A 20,000-nucleotide genomic window follows, 5' to 3' on the forward strand; every position below is an offset into this window, starting at 1 on the left:
AGTAGACTATAGGACAGTAAACAGAGAGAACAGCCAATAGGAGGTCAGTAGACTATAGGACAGTAAACAGAGATACCAGCCAATAGGAGGTCAGTAGACTATAGGACAGTAAACAGAGATACCACCAATAGGAGGTCAGTAGACTATAGGACAGTAAACACAGGAGACTATAGGACAGTAAACACAGAGAACAGTAGAGGTCAGTAGACTATAGGACAGTAAACAGAGATACCAGCCCAATAGGAGGTCAGTAGACTATAGGACAGTAAACAGAGAACAGCCAATAGGAGGTCAGTAGACTATAGGACAGTACACACAGAGAACAGCCAATAGGAGGTCAGTAGACTATAGGACAGTAAACAGAGATACCAGCCAATAGGAGGTCAGTAGACTATAGGACAGTAAACAGAGATACCAGCCAATAGGAGGTCAGTAGACTATAGGACAGTAAACAGAGAGAACAGCCAATAGGAGGTCAGTAGACTATAGGACAGTACACACAGAGAACAGCCAATAGGAGGTCAGTAGACTATAGGACAGTAAACAGAGATACAGCCAATAGGAGGTCAGTAGACTATAGGACAGTAAACACAGAGAACAGCCAATAGGAGGTCAGTAGACTATAGGACAGTAAACAGAGAACAGCCAATAGGAGGTCAGTAGACTATAGGACAGTAAACAGAGATACCAGCCAATAGGAGGTCAGTAGACTATAGGACAGTAAACAGAGATACCACCCAATAGGAGGTCAGTAGACTATAGGACAGTAAACACAGAGAACAGCCAATAGGAGGTCAGTAGACTATAGGACAGTAAACAGAGATACCAGCCAATAGGAGGTCAGTAGACTATAGGACAGTAAACAGAGATACCAGCCAATAGGAGGTCAGTAGACTATAGGACAGTAAACAGAGAGAACAGCCAATAGGAGGTCAGTAGACTATAGGACAGTAAACAGAGAGACAGCCAATAGGAGGTCAGTAGACTATAGGACAGTAAACAGAGATACAGCCAATAGGAGGTCAGTAGACTATAGGTCAGTAAACACTAATAGGACAGTAAACAGACAGTAAACAGAGATACAGCCAATAGGAGGTCAGTAGACTATAGGACAGTAAACAGAGATACCAGCCAATAGGAGGTCAGTAGACTATAGGACAGTAAACAGAGATACCAGCCAATAGGAGGTCAGTAGACTATAGGACAGTAAACACAGAGATACAGCCAATAGGAGGTCAGTAGACTATAGGACAGTAAACAGAGATACAGCCAATAGGAGGTCAGTAGACTATAGGACAGTAAACAGAGATACCAGCCAATAGGAGGTCAGTAGACTATAGGACAGTAAACAGAGATACCAGCCAATAGGAGGTCAGTAGACTATAGGACAGTAAACAGAGATACAGCCAATAGGAGGTCAGTAGACTATAGGACAGTAAACAGAGATACAGCCAATAGGAGGTCAGTAGACTATAGGACAGTAAACAGAGATACCAGCCAATAGGAGGTCAGTAGACTATAGGACAGTAAACAGAGAGAACAGCCAATAGGAGGTCAGTAGACTATAGGACAGTAAACAGAGATACCAGCCAATAGGAGGTCAGTAGACTATAGGACAGTAAACAGAGAGAACAGCCAATAGGAGGTCAGTAGACTATAGGACAGTAAACAGAGATACCAGCCAATAGGAGGTCAGTAGACTATAGGACAGTAAACAGAGATACCACCCAATAGGAGGTCAGTAGACTATAGGACAGTAAACACAGAGAACAGCCAATAGGAGGTCAGTAGACTATAGGACAGTAAACAGAGATACCACCCAATAGGAGGTCAGTAGACTATAGGACAGTAAACAGAGATACCAGCCAATAGGAGGTCAGTAGACTATAGGACAGTAAACAGAGATACCAGCCAATAGGAGGTCAGTAGACTATAGGACAGTAAACAGAGATACCAGCCAATAGGAGGTCAGTAGACTATAGGACAGTACACACAGAGAACAGCCAATAGGAGGTCAGTAGACTATAGGACAGTAAACAGAGATACCAGCCAATAGGAGGTCAGTAGACTATAGGACAGTAAACAGAGATACCAGCCAATAGGAGGTCAGTAGACTATAGGACAGTAAACAGAGATACCAGCCAATAGGAGGTCAGTAGACTATAGGACAGTAAACAGAGATACCAGCCAATAGGAGGTCAGTAGACTATAGGACAGTAAACACAGAGAACAGCCAATAGGAGGTCAGTAGACTATAGGACAGTAAACACAGAGAACAGCCAATAGGAGGTCAGTAGACTATAGGACAGTAAACAGAGATACCAGCCAATAGGAGGTCAGTAGACTATAGGACAGTAAACAGAGATACCAGCCAATAGGAGGTCAGTAGAATATAGGACAGTAAACACAGAGAACAGCCAATAGGAGGTCAGTAGACTATAGGACAGTAAACAGAGAGAACAGCCAATAGGAGGTCAGTAGACTATAGGACAGTAAACACAGAGAACAGCCAATAGGAGGTCAGTAGACTATAGGACAGTAAACAGAGAGAATAGCCAATAGGAGGTCAGTAGACTATAGGACAGTAAACAGAGATACCAGCCAATAGGAGGTCAGTAGACTATAGGACAGTACACAATGCTGCAGCACAGAACAGCCAATAGGACCAGTAGACTATAGGACAGTAAACAGAGATACAGCCAATAGGAGGTCAGTAGACTATAGGACAGTAAACAGAGATACACAGCCAATAGGAGGTCAGTAGACTATAGCAGTAAACAGGATACAGACCAACAGAGAACACGTAGGAGGTCAGTAGACTGTAGAACAGTAAACAGAGATACCAGCCAATAGGAGGTCAGTAGACTATAGGACAGTAAACAGAGATACCAGCCAATTTTAGGAGGTCAGTAGACTATAGGACAGTAAACAGAGATACCAGCCAATAGGAGGTCAGTAGACTATAGGACAGTAAACAGAGATACCAGCCAATAGGAGGTCAGTAGACTATAGGACAGTAAACAGAGATACCAGCCAATAGGAGGTCAGTAGACTATAGGACAGTAAACAGAGATACCAGCCAATAGGAGGTCAGTAGACTATAGGACAGTAAACAGAGAACAGCCAATAGGAGGTCAGTAGACTATAGGACAGTAAACAGAGATACCAGCCAATAGGAGGTCAGTAGACTATAGGACAGTAAACAGAGAGAACAGCCAATAGGAGGTCAGTAGACTATAGGACAGTAAACAGAGATACCAGCCAATAGGAGGTCAGTAGACTATAGGACAGTACACACAGAGAACAGCCAGATTTTTTAGGAGGTCAGTAGACTAAAGGACAGTAAACTGAGATACAGCCAATAGGAGGTCAGTAGACTATAGGACAGTAAACAGAGATTACACAGCCAATTTCAGTAGACTATAGGACAGTAAAACATAGAGAATGCTGCCAATAGGAGGTCAGTAGACTATAGGACAGTAAACACAGAGAACAGCCAATGGTTTTAGGTCAGTAGACTATAGGACAGTAAACAGAGATACAGCCAATGGAGGTCAGTAGACTATAGGACAGTAAACAGAGAGAACAGCCAATAGGAGGTCAGTAGACTATAGGACAGTAAACAGAGATACCAGCCAATGGAGGTCAGTAGACTATAGGACAGTAAACAGAGATACCACCCAATAGGAGGTCAGTAGACTATAGGACAGTAAACACAGAGAACAGCCAATAGGAGGTCAGTAGACTATAGGACAGTAAACACAGAGAACAGCCAATAGGAGGTCAGTAGACTATAGGACAGTAAACAGAGATAAAACAGCCAATAGGAGGTCAGTAGACTATAGGACAGTAAACAGAGATACCAGCCAATAGGAGGTCAGTAGAATATAGGACAGTAAACACAGAGAACAGCCAATAGGAGGTCAGTAGACTATAGGACAGTAAACAGAGAGAACAGCCAATAGGAGGTCAGTAGACTATAGGACAGTAAACACAGAGAACAGCCAATAGGAGGTCAGTAGACTATAGGACAGTAAACAGAGAGAACAGCCAATAGGAGGTCAGTAGACTATTTACAGTAAACAGAGAAAGCCAAGAATGAGGTCAGTAGACTATAGGACAGTACACACAGAGAACAGCCAACAGGAGGTCAGTAGACTATAGGACAGTAAACAGAGATACAGCCAATAGGAGGTCAGGACTATAGGACAGTAAACAGAGAACCAGCCAATAGGAGGTCAGTAGACTGTAGAACAGTAAACAGAGATACCAGCCAATAGGAGGTACAGTAGACTATAAAACAGTAAACAGGACAGTAAACAGAGATACCAGCCAATAGGAGGTCAGTAGACTATAGGACAGTAAACAGAGATACCAGCCAATAGGAGGTCAGTAGACTATAGGACAGTAAACAGAGATACAGCCAATAGGAGGTCAGTAGACTATAGGACAGTAAACAGAGATACCAGCCAATAGGAGGTCAGTAGACTATAGACAGTAAACAGAGATACCAGCCAATAGGAGGTCAGTAGACTATAGGACAGTAAACAGAGACAGCCAATGGAGGTCAGTAGACTATAGACAGTAAACAGAGATACCAGCCAATAGGAGGTCAGTAGACTATAGGACAGTAAACAGACAGAATGCCAATAGGAGGTCAGTAGACTATAGGACAGTAAACAGAGATACCAGCCAATAGGAGGTCAGTAGACTATAGGACAGTACACACAGAGAACAGCCAATAGGAGGTCAGTAGACTATAGGACAGTAAACAGAGATACCAGCCAATAGGAGGTCAGTTAGGTAGACTATAGACAGTATAGGACAGTAAACAGAATGCTGCCAATAGGAGGTCAGTAGACTATAGGACAGTACAGAGAGAACAGCCAATAGGAGGTTTTAGACTATGGACAGTAAAAGAGATACAGCCAATGGAGGTCAGTAGACTAAGACAGTAAACAGAGATACCAGCCAATACAGGTTTTAGACTATGGACAGTAAAAGAGATACAGCCAATGGAGGTCAGTAGACTATAGGACAGTAAGACAGAGAGAACAGCCACTGGTTTTCAGTAGACTATAGGACAGTAAAACAGAGAACAGCCAATGCTGAGGGTACTAGACTAAGGACCAGTAAACAGAGATACCAGCCAATGGAGGTCAGTAGACTATAGGACAGTAAACAGAGATACCAGCCAATAGGAGGTCAGTGACTAAGGACAGTAAACAGAGAGAACAGCCAATAGGAGGTCAGTAGACTATAGGACAGTAACACAGAGAACAGCCAATAGGAGGTCAGTAGACTATAGGACAGTAAACACAGAGAACAGCCAATAGGAGGTCAGTAGACTATGGAACAGTAAACACAGACAGAATAGGAGGTCAGTAGACTACAGTAAACAGAGATACACCAATAGGTTTTAGGTCAGTAGACTATAGGACAGTACACACAGAGAACAGCAACATATTAGTCACATGTAAAACATACAGAATGCTGTGTTAAAGACTACTTTTTATCTCTGGTATACCTGATGGTTATTACACTCTCAGGCTGATAGACCAAGACTCAGACTTTTAGACAAGCAGGCTTGACACTGGTTTCTGTCTGGTCTACTGTAAAACATACAAATGAAAGACCATTACACTGGTTTTAACTGTAAAACATACAGAATGCTGCAGCACAGGTACTGACCAAGACCAGACAGAGAACACATTACACTGGTTTTAAGGTCTCTGTACTGTAAAACATACAGAATGCTGCAGCACAGGTACTGACCAAGACCAGACAGAGAACACATTACACTGGTTTTGGTTTTAAGGTCTCTGTACTGTAAAACATAAGGTCTCTGTACTGTAAAACATACAGAATGCTGCAGTACAGGTACTGACCAAGACCAGACAGAGAGAACACATTACACTGGTTTTAAGGTCTCTGTACTGTAAAACATACAGAATGCTGCAGTACAGGTACTGACCAAGACCAGACAGAGAGAACACATTACACTGGTTTTAAGGTCTCTGTACTGTAAAACATACAGAATGCTGCAGTACAGGTACTGACCAAGACCAGACAGAGAGAACACATTACACTGGTTTTAAGGTCTCTGTACTGTAAAACATACAGAATGCTGCAGGGTACTGACCAAGACCAGACAGAGAGAACACATTACACTGGTTTTAAGGTCTCTGTACTGTAAAACATACAGAATGCTGCAGGATACAGAGAACACATTACACTGGTTTTAAGGTCTCTGTACTGTAAAACATGACCAAGACCAGACAGACAGAGAAACACATTACACTTTTAAGGTTTAAGGTCTCTGTACTTTTAAGGTCTCTAAAACATACAGAATGCTGCAGGGTACTGACCAAGACCTGACAGAGAGAACACGTTACACTGGTTTTAAGGTCTCTGTACTGTAAAACATACAGAATGCTGCAGTACAGGTACTGACCAAGACCAGACAGAGAGAACACGTTACACTGGTTTTAAGGTCTCTGTACTGTAAAACATACAGAATGCTGCAGTACAGGTACTGACCAAGACCAGACAGAGAACAAACATTACACTGGTTTTAAGGTCTCTGTACCGGCTGCCTGTTAGTTTTAGAATGAATTTAAACTACCTCAAAGCCTAGGGACCAAGAGGCCTGGAGAGACAGCCTTCAGTTACTATGCCCCCAGCCTCTGGAATAGCCTACCAGAGAACCTGAGGAGACCAAGAGGCCTGGAGAGACAGCCTTCAGTTACTATGCCCCCAGCCTCTGGAATAGCCTACCAGAGAACCTGACGAGGGCTGAAACTGTGGTCATATTTAAATGTTTGTTGAGTAGTGAATATTTAATCTTATTTTCATTGCATTTCATTAGTTTTTTCCCTGTAAAGCACATTATGTTGCATTCCATGTCTGAAATGTGCTGTATAAATAAAGTTAGATTTGATAGGATACGGTGTGTGTGTGTGTGTGTGTGTGTGTACCGTTTGGTCCAGGGTGATGACAGTGGTGATCGTGGCGTTGACTTCCTGTTCCAGCAGCAGGGAGGAGTTTAACCCGTCGGCCGTGACATTATCACCGGGCGTCGGGATACAGGGGGCGTTGGACATGCCCACAATCTGACCCTGGACGGCTGTGCCAATCACAGTACCCAGAACCTCTACCGTCATTCCTGATTGGACGAGAGAAGCATACAGATGAGACAAACCAACCAATGATCATCTTTCCATTCAGTCTGAAAAAGACCAAACAACCAATGATCCTCTTGTTGGTCCTCTGTAGCTCAGTTGATAGAGCACAGCGTTTGTAACCCCAGGATAGTGGGTTCGAATCCCGGTACCACCCATAAGTAAAACATACCCACGCATGACTTATTAGCTTTGGATAAAACTGTCTGCTAAAATGGCTTATATTAATATACAATGATTAGTATGTATTTATATATTATTGATTGAGGTGACTGTGGCTGCATCACATCTGACTGTGATTGGGTGGCACACATTTGGCCCAGCGTCGTCCGGGTTGGGGCGTAGGGTAGGGTAGGGTAGGGTAGGGTAGGGTAGGGTAGGGTAGGGTAGGGTAGGTAGGGTAGGGTAGGGTAGGGCAGTGCAGTGTAGTGTAGGGTAGTGCAGTGTAGTGTAGGGTAGTGTAGGGTAGTGCAGGGTAGTGTAGGGTAGGGTGTACAGGGTAGGGTAGTGTAGGGTAGTGTAGGGTAGGGTAGGGTAGGGTAGGGTAGGGCAGTGCAGTGTAGTGTAGGGTAGTGCAGTGTAGTGTAGGGTAGTGTAGGGTAGTGCAGGGTAGTGTAGGGTAGTGCAGTGTAGGGTAGTGTAGGGTAGGGTAGTACAGGGTAGGGTAGTGTAGGGTAGTGCAGGGTAGTGTAGGGTAGTACAGGGTAGGGTAGTGTAGGGTAGTGTAGGGTAGTGCAGGGTAGTGTAGGGTAGTGTAGGATAGTGCAGGGTAGTGCAGGGTAGTTCAGTGTAGTGTAGGGTAGTGTAGGGTAGTGTAGGGTAGTACAGGGTAGTATAGGGTAGTACAGGGTAGGGTAGTGTAGGGTATGGTAGTGTAGTGTAGTGTAGTGTAGGGTAGTGCAGGGTAGTGTAGGGTAGTACAGGGTAGGGTAGTGTAGGGTAGTGTAGGGTAGTGTAGTGTAGTGTAGGGTAGTGCAGGGTAGTATAGGGTAGTACAGGGTAGGGTAGTGTAGGGTAGTGTAGTGTAGGGTAGGAGAGTGTAGTATAGTGTAGTGTAGGGTAGTGCAGGGTAGTGTAGGGTAGTACAGGGTAGGGTAGTGTAGGGTAGTACAGGGTAGGGTAGTGTAGGGTAGGGTAGGGGGTAGTGTAGGGTAGTGTAGTGTAGGGTAGTGTAGGGTAGGGTAGTGTAGTGTAGGGTAGTGTAGGGTAGAGTAGTGTAGGGTAGTGTAGGGTAGTGCAGGGTAGTGTAGGGTAGTGTAGTGTAGGGTAGTGTAGGGTAGTGTAGTGTAGGGTAGTGCAGGGTAGTGTAGTGTAGGGTATGGTAGTGTAGTGTAGTGTAGTGTAGGGTAGTGTAGGGTAGTACAGGGTAGGGTAGTGTAGGGTAGTGTAGGGTAGTGTAGTGTAGTGTAGTGTAGGGTAGTGCAGGGTAGTGTAGGGTAGTACAGGGTAGGGTAGTGTAGGGTAGTGTAGGGTAGTGTAGTGTAGGGTAGGAGAGTGTAGTATAGTGTAGTGTAGGGTAGTGCAGGGTAGTGTAGGGTAGTACAGGGTAGGGTAGTGTAGGGTAGTACAGGGTAGGGTAGTGTAGGGTAGGGTCGTGTAGGGTAGTGTAGGGTAGTGTAGTGTAGGGTAGTGTAGGGTAGGGTAGTGTAGTGTAGGGTAGTGTAGGGTAGTGTAGTGTAGGGTAGTGTAGGGTAGTGCAGGGTGCAGTGTAGGGTAGTGTAGTGTAGGGTAGTGTAGTGTAGGGTAGTGTAGGGTAGTGTAGGGTAGTGTAGTGTAGTGTAGGGTAGTGTAGGGTAGTGAATGGTAGGGTAGTGTAGCGTAGTGTAGGGTAGGGTAGTGTAGTGCAGGGTAGTGTAGGTTAGTGTAGTGTAGGGTAGTGTAGGATAGTGTAGGGTAGTTTAGTATAGGGTAGTGTAGGGTAGTGCAGGGTAGTGTAGGGTAGTGTAGGGTAGTGTAGGGTAGTGCAGGGTAGTGTAGGGTAGTACAGGGTAGGGTAGTGTAGGGTAGTGTAGGGTAGTGTAGGGTAGTGCAGTGTAGTGTAGGGTAGTGCAGGGTAGTGCAGGGTAGTGTAGGGTAGTGCAGGGTAGTGTAGGGTAGTGCAGTGTAGTGTAGGGTAGTGCAGGGTAGTGTAGGGTAGTACAGGGTAGTGTAGGGTAGTACAGGGTAGGGTAGTGTAGGGTAGTGCAGGGTAGTGTAGGGTAGTACAGGGTAGGGTAGTGTAGGGTAGTGTAGGGTAGTGTAGTGCAGGGTAGTGTAGTGTAGGGTAGTGTAGGGTAGTGTAGTGTAGGGTAGTGTAGTGTAGTGTAGGGTAGTGCAGGGTAGTGTAGGGTAGTACAGGGTAGGGTAGTGTAGTGTAGGGTAGTGTAGGGTAGTATAGTGTAGGGTAGGGTAGGGTAGTGTAGGGTAGTGTAGGGTAGTGTAGTGTAGGGTAGTGTAGGTTAGTACAGGGTAGTGAGGTGTAGGGTAGTTTAGGGTAGTGTAGTGTAGGGTAGTGTAGTGTAGTGTAGGGTAGTGTAGGGTAGTGTAGGGTAGTTTTGTGTAGGGTAGTGTAGGGTAGGGTAGTGCAGGGTAGTGTAGGGTAGTGTAGGGTAGTGCAGGGTAGTGTAGTGTAGGGTAGTGTAGGGTAGTGTAGTGTAGGGTAGTTTAGTGTAGGGTAGTGTAGGGTAGTGACGACGGGTAGTGTAGGGTAGTGTAGGGTAGTGTAGGGTAGTGCAGGGTAGTGTAGGGTAGTGCAGGGTAGTGTAGGGTAGTGACGACGGGTAGTGCAGGGTAGTGTAGGGTAGTGCAGGGTAGTGTAGGGTAGTGACGACGGGTAGTGTAGGGTAGGGTAGTGCAGGGTAGTGTAGGGTAGTGTAGGGTAGTTCAGGGTAGTGTAGGGTAGTGCAGGGTAGTGCAGGGTAGGGCAGGGTAGTATAGGGTAGTATAGGGTAGTGTAGGGTAGTGCAGGGTAGTGTAGAGTAGTGTAGTTCAGGGTAGTGCAGGGTAGTGTAGGGTAGTGTAGGGTAGTGCAGGGTAGTGCAGGGTAGTGTAGGGTAGTGCCGACGGGTAGTGTAGGGTAGTGTAGTGTAGGGTAGTGTAGGGTAGTGCAGGGTAGTGCAGGGTAGTGCAGGGTATTGTAGGGTAGTTCAGGGTAGTGTAGGGTAGTGCAGGGTAGTGTAGGGTAGTGCAGGGTAGTGTAGGGTGGTGTAGGGTAGTTCAGGGTAGTGCAGGGTAGTGTAGGGTAGGTCAGGGTAGTGTAGGGTAGTGCAGGGTAGTGTAGGGTAGTTCAGGGTAGTGTAGGGTAGTTCAGGGTAGTGTAGGGTAGTGTAGTGTAGTGCAGGGTTGTGTAGGGTAGTGTAGGTTAGTGCAGGGTAGTGTAGGGTAGTGTAGGGTAGTGCAGGGTAGTGCAGGGTAGTGTAGGGTAGTGTAGTGTGGGGGTAGTGTAGGGTAGTGCAGGGTAGTGTAAGGTAGTGTAGGGTAGTGCTGGGTAGTGTAGGGTAGTTCAGGGTAGGGTAGTGTAGGGTAATGTAGGGTAGTTCAGGGTAGGGTAGTGTAGGGTAGTGCAGGGTAGTGTAGGGTAGTGCAGGGTAGTGTAGGGTAGTGTAGGGTAGTGTAGGCTAGTGTAGGGTAGTTCAGGGTAGTGTAGGGCAGTTCAGGGTAGTGTAGGGTAGTGTAGGGTAGTTCAGGGTAGTGTAGGGTAGTTCAGGGTAGTGTAGGGTAGTGTAGGGTATTTCAGGGTAGTGACGACGGGTAGTGTAGGTAAGAGTCCAGGCATAAGACTTACTGTAAGCAGTGGCAGAGTCCCTCTCCTTCTGATCTTCACTGATGAACATGGTGAGAGCCGAGTAGGGCACATGGAAACACTGGAGAGAGAGAGAGAGAGAGAGAGAGAGAGAGAGAGAGAGATTGAAATGATTGGATTGTACCGGGTTCGTGTTTCTTTATACATGTGGACGTGTAGGATTCCTTTAACTCACCGTCTGAAGGGTCTGGAAGAGGCAGTAGAAGACCAGGTACCAGATGACCCTCCCATCCTCAAACACAGGAACATACCAGATGAGGAAGTAACTGACCACAGCTAGAGGAGTGGAGAACAGGATCCTAAACCGAGAGAGACAGAGAGAGAGTGTCGCACGCTGGGTATGTACATAGTCAACGGTAGGCTTCGAGGGGACTCCTATGGTAGGTACACCTATAGCTCACCTCTTGGCAGTAGTACTGTAGACTACTTTATCACTGACCTCAACCCAGAGTCTCTCAGAGCGTTCACAGTCAGCCCACTGACACCCCTATCACACCTCAATGGTTTGATGAAGAATGCAAAATTCTAAGAAAGAAATTGAGAAACCTGTCCAACCAAAAACATAGAGACCCGGAAAACCTGAGTCTACGCCTTCACTATGGTGAATCACTAAAACAATACAGAAATACACTACGGAAAAAGAAGGAATAGCACGTCAGAAATCAGCTCAATTTAATTGAAGAATCCATAGAGTCTAACCACTTCTGGGAAAATTGGAAAACACTAAACAAATAACAACACGAAGAATTATCTATCCAAAATGGAGATGTATGGGTAAACCACTTCTCCAATATTTTTGGCTCTATAACAAAGAATAAAGAGCAAAAACATATACATGATCAAATACAGATCTTAGAATCAACTATTAAAGACTACCAGAACCCACTGGATTCTCCAATTACATTGAAAGAGTTACAGGACAAAATAAAAACCCTCCAACCCAAAAAGGCCTGTGGTGTTGATGGTATCCTCAATGAAATGATCAAATATACAGACAACAAATTCCAATTGGCTATACTAAAACTCTTTAACATCATACTTAGCTCTGGCATCTTCCCCAATATTTGGAACCAAGGACTGATCACCCCAATCCACAAAAGTGGAGACAAATTTGACCCCAATAACTACCGTGGAATATGTGTCAACAGTAACCTTGGGAAAATCCTCTGCATTATTATTAACAACAGACTCGTACATTTCCTCAATGAAAACAATGAATTCTGCAAAAATATCCTCCGTGTACAACGTAGAACACCAAATAATGCATGCAGAGCAGAATTAGGCCGATACCCACTAATTATCAAAATCCAGAAAAGAGCCGTTAAATTCTACAACCACCTAAAAGGAAGTGATTCCCAAACCTTCCATAACAAAGCCATCACCTACAGAGAGATGAACCTGGAGAAGAGTCCCCTAAGCAAGCTGGTCCTGGGGCTCTGTTCACAAACACAAACACACACTACAGAGCCCCAGGACAACAGCACAATTAGACACAACCAAATCATGAGAAAACAAAAAGATAATTACTTAACACATTGGAAAGAATTAACAAAAAAACAGAGCAAACTAGAATGCTATTTGGCCCTACACAGAGAGTACACAGCGGCAGAATACCTGACCACTGTGACTGACCCAAAATTAAGGAAAGCTTTGACTATGTACAGACTCAGTGAGCATAGCCTTGCTATTGAGAAAGGCCGCCGTAGGCAGACATGGCTCTCAAGAGAAGACAGGCTATGTGCTCACTGCCCACAAAATGAGGTGGAAACTGAGCTGCACTTCCTAACCTCCTGCCCAATGTATGACCATATTAGAGAGACATATTTCCCTCAGATTACACAGATCCACAAAGAATTCGAAAACCAATCCAATTTTGAAAAACTCCCATATCTACTGGGTGAAATTCCACAGTGTGCCATCACAGCAGCAAGATGTGTGACCTGTTGCCACGAGAAAAGGGCAACCAGTGAAGAACAAACACCATTGTAAATACAACCCATATTTATGCTTATTTATTTTATCTTGTGTCCTTTAACCATTTGTACATTGTAAAAACACTGTATATATATATAATATGACATTTGTAATGTCTTTACTGTTTTGAAACTTCTGTATGTGTAATGTTTACTGTTAATTTATGTTGTTTTTCACTTTATATATTCTTAGCAACAATTCTAAGCAATATTCTTAGCAACTTAGCAACAATAAGATGTCACTCAACTCTGTCTGTTGTATATGGCCACTCCTTGTCCCAGTTACGGACTTCCTGTGGCCTGATCGGCGTGCTCCAACAGAAGAGACGGGCGTGGACCCGCATCAAGGAGAAAAGGAGTCAGGTTTCCTCAGCAGGAAGTGGCCACATCACATCCGTTCATTGATTGGCTAAGGAGGATATGGTGCAAGCCAGCCACATCATCATCATCATCATCATCAGGTGAGCCACTAGATTATCGCACAAGGACAGGAAATGTCATATCGGACCACAAGACGCCATCATGTGCAAACCTGATCTACCCCAGTGTTTATGACAACAGTTCAGTCATGAGTTTGTCAAGGTGGAGTAGAACACTCCAGAATAAAAAATGACATTCCTTCAGAACTTGATTATTTGGTTGCTGTTATTTGGTTGGCTACTTCAGGATCAGCCGGTTGGTGGAGATGCCCTAAAAGGGGTTTATCAAAAGTGCACAAGCTTTTCCTTGTCTTGTCTCCTTTGTTTCATCAGCACTAATAAAAAACAAATGAAACCAATTTTGGGACCTAATTCCACATCAAAGAGTAGCTTTGTCTCCCTTGTTTTCGAAAAAGCTACGGGCTGGTGGAAGCTGAATTTGGCAATAGGAGCTACTTTTCACTTATCAGTGTGTTCTCAGATCAGTGTTGACCTGGGCATGGAAGAAATACCCAAGAGAGGATGTCACTTTGGACAATTGAGATGCAGCCGCCCCATAATGGGTACAGTACAGGACTGAGGAGAGAGTGGGAGGGGAAAGAGAGAGAGAGAGAGACAGAGTGGGAGGAAGAGAGAGAGAGAGAGAGAGAGAGAGGGAGGGGGAGGGGAGAGAGAGAGAGAGAGAGAGAGAGTGGGAGAAAGAGAGAGAGAGAGTGGGAGAAAGAGAGAGAGAGAGAGTGGGAGAAAGAGAGAGAGAGAGAGTGGGAGAAAGAGAGAGAGTGGGAGAAAGAGAGAGTGGGAGGAAGAGAGAGAGAGGGAGAGAGAGAGAGAGGGAGGGGAGAGAGAGAGAGAGAGAGAGAGAGAGAGAGAGAGAGAGAGAGAGACAGAGACAGAGACAGAGAGAGAGGGAGAGAGAGTGGGAGAAAGAGAGACAGAGAGACAGAGAGAGAGAGAGAGAGAGGGAGAGACAGAGGGAGAGACAGAGACAGAGAGAGAAACAACAGTAAATCAAGCATCCTACATTGTCACATAATGACTGTGTCCTCTTCACAGACACTGTGGTTATCTCATGAAGTAGCTGTCAAATGACTGAGTAAACAGCATTCAGCCTCTTATTAAATAAACAGCTACTTCCACATTTCACTTGGGAGTCTGTAATAACAGGCTAAGGCCAAGTGATGACTGGAGAGTCAAAAGGCCCAAGTAGTCAAGAGAACACTAATATCTTTGTGTAGGCAAAAAAAAAAAATTAAATAAAAAATAAAAATAGGCCTTGATAGCTGTGACACATTCAAAAAATAAACTCTTTTATTTCTTCTCCCTGAAAGTAAAGATAACTTTGGTGAGATTGGCCTTGTGAGAATGGGTGCATTTCAATAGTCTAACAAGAAGCTCATCTCCTTCATTATCACATGATCTGATAGAAGGATTAAAAAGAACAGGAAGCCATGTCAGACTATTGAGCTGTCACTCAAAGGCAGTTCTACGGGTGCTTAGCAACAATAAGATGTCACTCAACTCTGTCTGTTGTATATGGCCACTCCTTGTCCCAGTTACGGACTTCCTGTGGCCTGATCGGCGTGCTCCAACAGAAGAGACGGGCGTGGACCCGCATCAAGGAGAAAAGGAGTCAGGTTTACTCAGCAGGAAGTGGCCACATCACATCCGTTCATTGATTGGCTAAGGAGGATATGGTGCAAGCCAGCCACATCATCATCATCATCATCATCATCATCAAGTGAGCCACTAGATTATCGCACAAGGACAGGAAATGTCATATCGGACCACAAGACGCCATCATGTGCAAACCTGATCTACCCCAGTGTTTATGACAACAGTTCAGTCATGAGTTTGTCAAGGTGGAGTAGAACACTCCAGAATAAAAAATTACATTCCTTCAGAACTTGATTATTTGGTTGCTGTTATTTGGTTGGCTACTTCAGGATCAGCCGGTTGGTGGAGATGCCCTAAAAGGGGTTTATCAAAAGTGCACAAGCTTTTCCTTGTCTTGTCTCCTTTGTTTCATCAGCACTAATAAAAAACAAATGAAACCAATTTTGGGACCTAATTCCACATCAAAGAGTAGCTTTGTCTCCCTTGTTTTCGAAAAAGCTACGGGCTGGTGGAAGCTGAATTTGGCAATAGGAGCTACTTTTCACTTATCAGTGTGTTCTCAGATCAGTGTTGACCTGGGCATGGAAGAAATACCCAAGAGAGGATGTCACTTTGGACAATTGAGATGCAGCCGCCCCATAATGGGTACAGTACAGGACTGAGGAGAGAGTGGGAGGGGAGAGAGAGAGAGAGAGAGAGACAGAGTGGGAGGAAGAGAGAGAGAGGGAGAGAGAGAGAGGGGAGGGGGAGAGAGAGAGAGAGAGAGAGAGAGAGTGGGAGAAAGAGAGAGAGAGAGTGGGAGAAAGAGAGAGAGAGAGGGGAGAAAGAGAGAGAGAGAGAGGGGAGAAAGAGAGAGAGTGGGAGAAAGAGAGAGTGGGAGGAAGAGAGAGAGAGGGAGGAGAGAGAGAGAGGAGGGAGAGAGAGAGAGAGAGAGAGAGAGAGAGAGAGAGAGAGAGAGACAGAGAGAGAGGGAGAGAGAGTGGGAGAAAGAGAGACAGAGAGACAGAGAGAGAGAGAGAGAGAGGAGAGAGACAGAGGGAGAGACAGAGACAGAGAGAGAAACAACAGTAAATCAAGCATCCTACATTGTCACATAATGACTGTGTCCTCTTCACAGACACTGTGGTTATCTCATGAAGTAGCTGTCAAATGACTGAGTAAACAGCATTCAGCCTCTTATTAAATAAACAGCTACTTCCACATTTCACTTGGGAGTCTGTAATAACAGGCTAAGGCCAAGTGATGACTGGAGAGTCAAAAGGCCCAAGTAGTCAAGAGAACACTAATATCTTTGTGTAGGCAAAAAAAAAAAATTAAATAAAAAATAAAAATAGGCCTTGATAGCTGTGACACATTCAAAAAATAAACTCTTTTATTTCCTCTCCTGAAAGTAAAGATAACTTTGGTGAGATTGGCCTTGTGAGAATGGGTGCATTTCAATAGTCTAACAAGAAGCTCATCTCCTTCATTATCACATGATCTGATAGAAGGATTAAAAAGGACAGGAAGCCATGTCAGACTATTGAGCTGTCACTCAAAGGCAGTTCTACGGGTGCTTAGCAACAATAAGATGTCACTCAACTCTGTCTGTTGTATATGGCCACTCCTTGTCCCAGTTACGGACTTCCTGTGGCCTGATCGGCGTGCTCCAACAGAAGAGACGGGCGTGGACCCGCATCAAGGAGAAAAGGAGTCAGGTTTCCTCAGCAGGAAGTGGCCACATCACATCCGTTCATTGATTGGCTAAGGAGGATATGGTGCAAGCCAGCCACATCATCATCATCATCATCATCAGGTGAGCCACTAGATTATCGCACAAGGACAGGAAATGTCATATCGGACCACAAGACGCCATCATGTGCAAACCTGATCTACCCCAGTGTTTATGACAACAGTTCAGTCATGAGTTTGTCAAGGTGGAGTAGAACACTCCAGAATAAAAAATTACATTCCTTCAGAACTTGATTATTTGGTTGCTGTTATTTGGTTGGCTACTTCAGGATCAGCCGGTTGGTGGAGATGCCCTAAAAGGGGTTTATCAAAAGTGCACAAGCTTTTCCTTGTCTTGTCTCCTTTGTTTCATCAGCACTAATAAAAAACAAATGAAACCAATTTTGGGACCTAATTCCACATCAAAGAGTAGCTTTGTCTCCCTTGTTTTCGAAAAGCTACGGGCTGGTGGAAGCTGAATTTGGCAATAGGAGCTACTTTTCACCTATCAGTGTGTTCTCAGATCAGTGTTGACCTGGGCATGGAAGAAATACCCAAGAGAGGATGTCACTTTGGACAATTGAGATGCAGCCGCCCCATAATGGGTATAGTACAGGACTGAGGAGAGAGTGGGAGGGGGAGAGAGAGAGAGAGACAGAGTGGGAGGAAGAGAGAGAGAGAGAGTGGGAGAAAGAGAGAGAGAGAGAGAGAGAGAGTGGGAGGAAGAGAGAGAGAGAGAGAGAGAGAGAGAGTGGGAGGAAGAGAGAGAGAGAGAGAGAGAGAGAGGGAGGGGAGAGAGAGAGTGGGGAGAAAGAGAGAGAGAGAGAGAGAGAGAGAGAGTGGGAGGAAGAGAGAGAGAGAGAGAGAGAGAGTGGGAGGGGAGAGAGAGAGAGAGAGAGAGAGAGAGAGGGGAGAGAGAGAGAGAGAGAGAGGGAGAAAGAGAGAGAGGGAGAGAGAGAGTGGGAGGAAGAGAGAGAGAGAGGGAGGAAGAGAGAGAGAGGGAGAGAGAGAGAGTGGGAGGGGAGAGAGAGAGTGGGAGAAAGAGAGAGAGAGTGGGAGAAAGAGAGAGAGAGGGGAGAAAGAGAGAGAGTGGGAGAGAAAGAGAGAGAGTGGGAGAGAGAGAGAGTGGGAGGGGAGAGAGAGAGAGAGAGTGGGAGAAAGAGAGAGAGAGAGAGAGAGACAGAGTGGGAGAAAGAGAGAGAGAGGGAGAGAGAGCAAACACACCCTACAGAGCCCCAGGACAGCAGCACAATTTGACCCAACCAAATCATGAGAAAACAAAAAGATAATTACTTGACACATTGGAAAGAATTAACAAAAAAAACAGAGCAAACTAGAATGCTATTTGGCCCTACACAGAGAGTACACAGCGGCAGAATACCTGACCACTGTGACTGACCCAAAATTAAGGAAAGCTTTGACTATGTACAGACTCAGTGAGCATAGCCTTGCTATTGAGAAAGGCCGACGTGGGCAGACATGGCTCTCAAGAGAAGACAGGCTATGTGCACACTGCCCACAAAATGAGGTGGAAACTGAGCTGCACTTCCTAACCTCCTGCCAAATGTATGACCATATTAGAGAGACATATTTCCCTCAGATTACACAGATCCACAAAGAATTCGAAAACAAATCCAATTTTGATAAACTCCCATATCTACTGGGTGAAATTCCACAGTGTGCCATCACAGCAGCAAGATTTGTGACCTGTTGCCACGAGAAAAGGGCAACCAGTGAAGAACAAACACCATTGTAAATACAACCCATATTTATGCTTATTTATTTTATCTTGTGTCCTTTAACCATTTGTACATTGTTAAAACACTGTATATATATATATATATAATATGACATTTGTAATGTCTTTATTGTTTTGAAACTTCTGTATGTGTAATGTTTACTGTTAATTTTTATTGTTTATTTCACTTTATATATTATCTACCTCACTTGCTTTGGCAATGTTAACACGTTTCCCATGCCAATAAAGCCCTTGGATTGAATTGAATTGAGTGGGAGAGAGAGAGAGAGAGAGAAGAAGGGGAGAGAGAGAGAGAGAGAGAGAGAGAGAGAGAGAGAGAGAGAGAGAGACAGAGTGGGAGAGAGAGAGAGAGTACACCCCCCCCCAGAAACTCGATACGTGAGATGGAGGGGGTGGTGTGATCTCAGAAAACTCACAGTCTCAGAGCAGAGAGCAAATGTTACATTTAGGGAGAGGTGTGACCGACTCATCAGGAATGTTACATAATGTCATGTCGGGAGCCCAGCCTTTCGTTCACTCTTGGTGCAACGTCAAAGATCACTTGGCTCTGCCACGTCCCAGAACGAAGATCCTAAACTGTCTGGGTGTCAGTCCAATGTTCATTGTAGCAAAGGTCCTGTGTGTGTTTATTGTAGTTTATTGACTAAATGCTGTATATTTATCATCCAAATGACCTGAATGATTTATTAAATACAATTATAAAAACATAGTATGTACTTTCACACAGATGTCAACAAAATGGGTCAGTTGTTCTGTTAAAAAAATGTTTTAATATAAATGCTCCAAATTTGTCTGCGATCATGAAATGAATTTTAAAGCAGCTAAAACAAAAACAAAATGTGGGAGTGCCTGGCGGTACCCCGAACCTAACATCTCCCAGATGGAGTGACACCCATCTGATGTGGACATTTTAAAGTCTGGTTGCTGTGCCAACTACCAAAGCCTGACTAGAATAGTCTAGTATGCATGTGGTGAGTCTTTGCCCCCACCCCACAGTATAGCCTAGCCCAGGCCTGCCCAACCTTTTAGCCTGCAAGCTACCATCCTGTAGGTTTTTTTTTTCTCCAACCCTAAAATACCCGATTCTAACAAATGACCTGGTTGATAAGCTGAATCAGTTACAACTGGGTGTTGGGAGTTAAAACTCTAAAGCCCAAGGAAAAAGAGTTGGAGCCTTTGGGCATAACCAGAAGCAGAGGACAGGCACCTACCTAGGTCATTACTTCCTCCCTCTGCTAAAATAGCAGACTGAGGGGAGGGTTAGAGTGAAGTTTATTTAAAAGTCAAATAGCTATTAGGTGTTGGCTTAGCAAACACGTCTTAATAAAAGGGAAGGTTGTTTAGCTTGTTTTGATAGAAGCAGAGAGAGAGAGAGAGAGGGGGTAGAGAGAGAGAGAGAGGGGTAGAGGAGTAGAGAGAGGGGTAGAGAGAGAGAGAGAGAGGGGTAGAGAGAGAGAGGGGTAGAGAGAGAGAGGGGGTAGAGAGAGAGAGAAGGGGGTAGAGAGAGAGAGAGAGGGGTAGAGAGAGAGAGAGAGGAGAGAGAGAGAGAGAGGGGAGAGAGAG

General features: G+C 44.8%; 1 protein-coding gene across 1 annotated transcript in view; it reads right to left on the bottom strand.

Annotated features, from left to right (window-relative positions):
* mfsd2ab (major facilitator superfamily domain containing 2ab) overlaps positions 1 to 20,000 on the bottom strand; it is a 55,009-nt gene that overhangs the window by 14,895 nt on the left and 20,114 nt on the right. The window contains exons 4-6 of the mRNA XM_042295084.1: positions 11,138 to 11,261; positions 10,945 to 11,023; positions 6,978 to 7,165 (exon numbers count right to left, since the gene is read on the bottom strand). Of these exons, the coding sequence (XP_042151018.1) occupies positions 6,978 to 7,165; positions 10,945 to 11,023; positions 11,138 to 11,261 (391 nt within the window). The remainder of the gene's footprint in view (positions 1 to 6,977; positions 7,166 to 10,944; positions 11,024 to 11,137; positions 11,262 to 20,000) is intronic.

The sequence above is a fragment of the Oncorhynchus tshawytscha genome, linkage group LG13 (genome assembly GCF_018296145.1).
Source record: "Oncorhynchus tshawytscha isolate Ot180627B linkage group LG13, Otsh_v2.0, whole genome shotgun sequence".
Taxonomy (NCBI): Eukaryota; Metazoa; Chordata; class Actinopteri; order Salmoniformes; family Salmonidae; genus Oncorhynchus; species Oncorhynchus tshawytscha.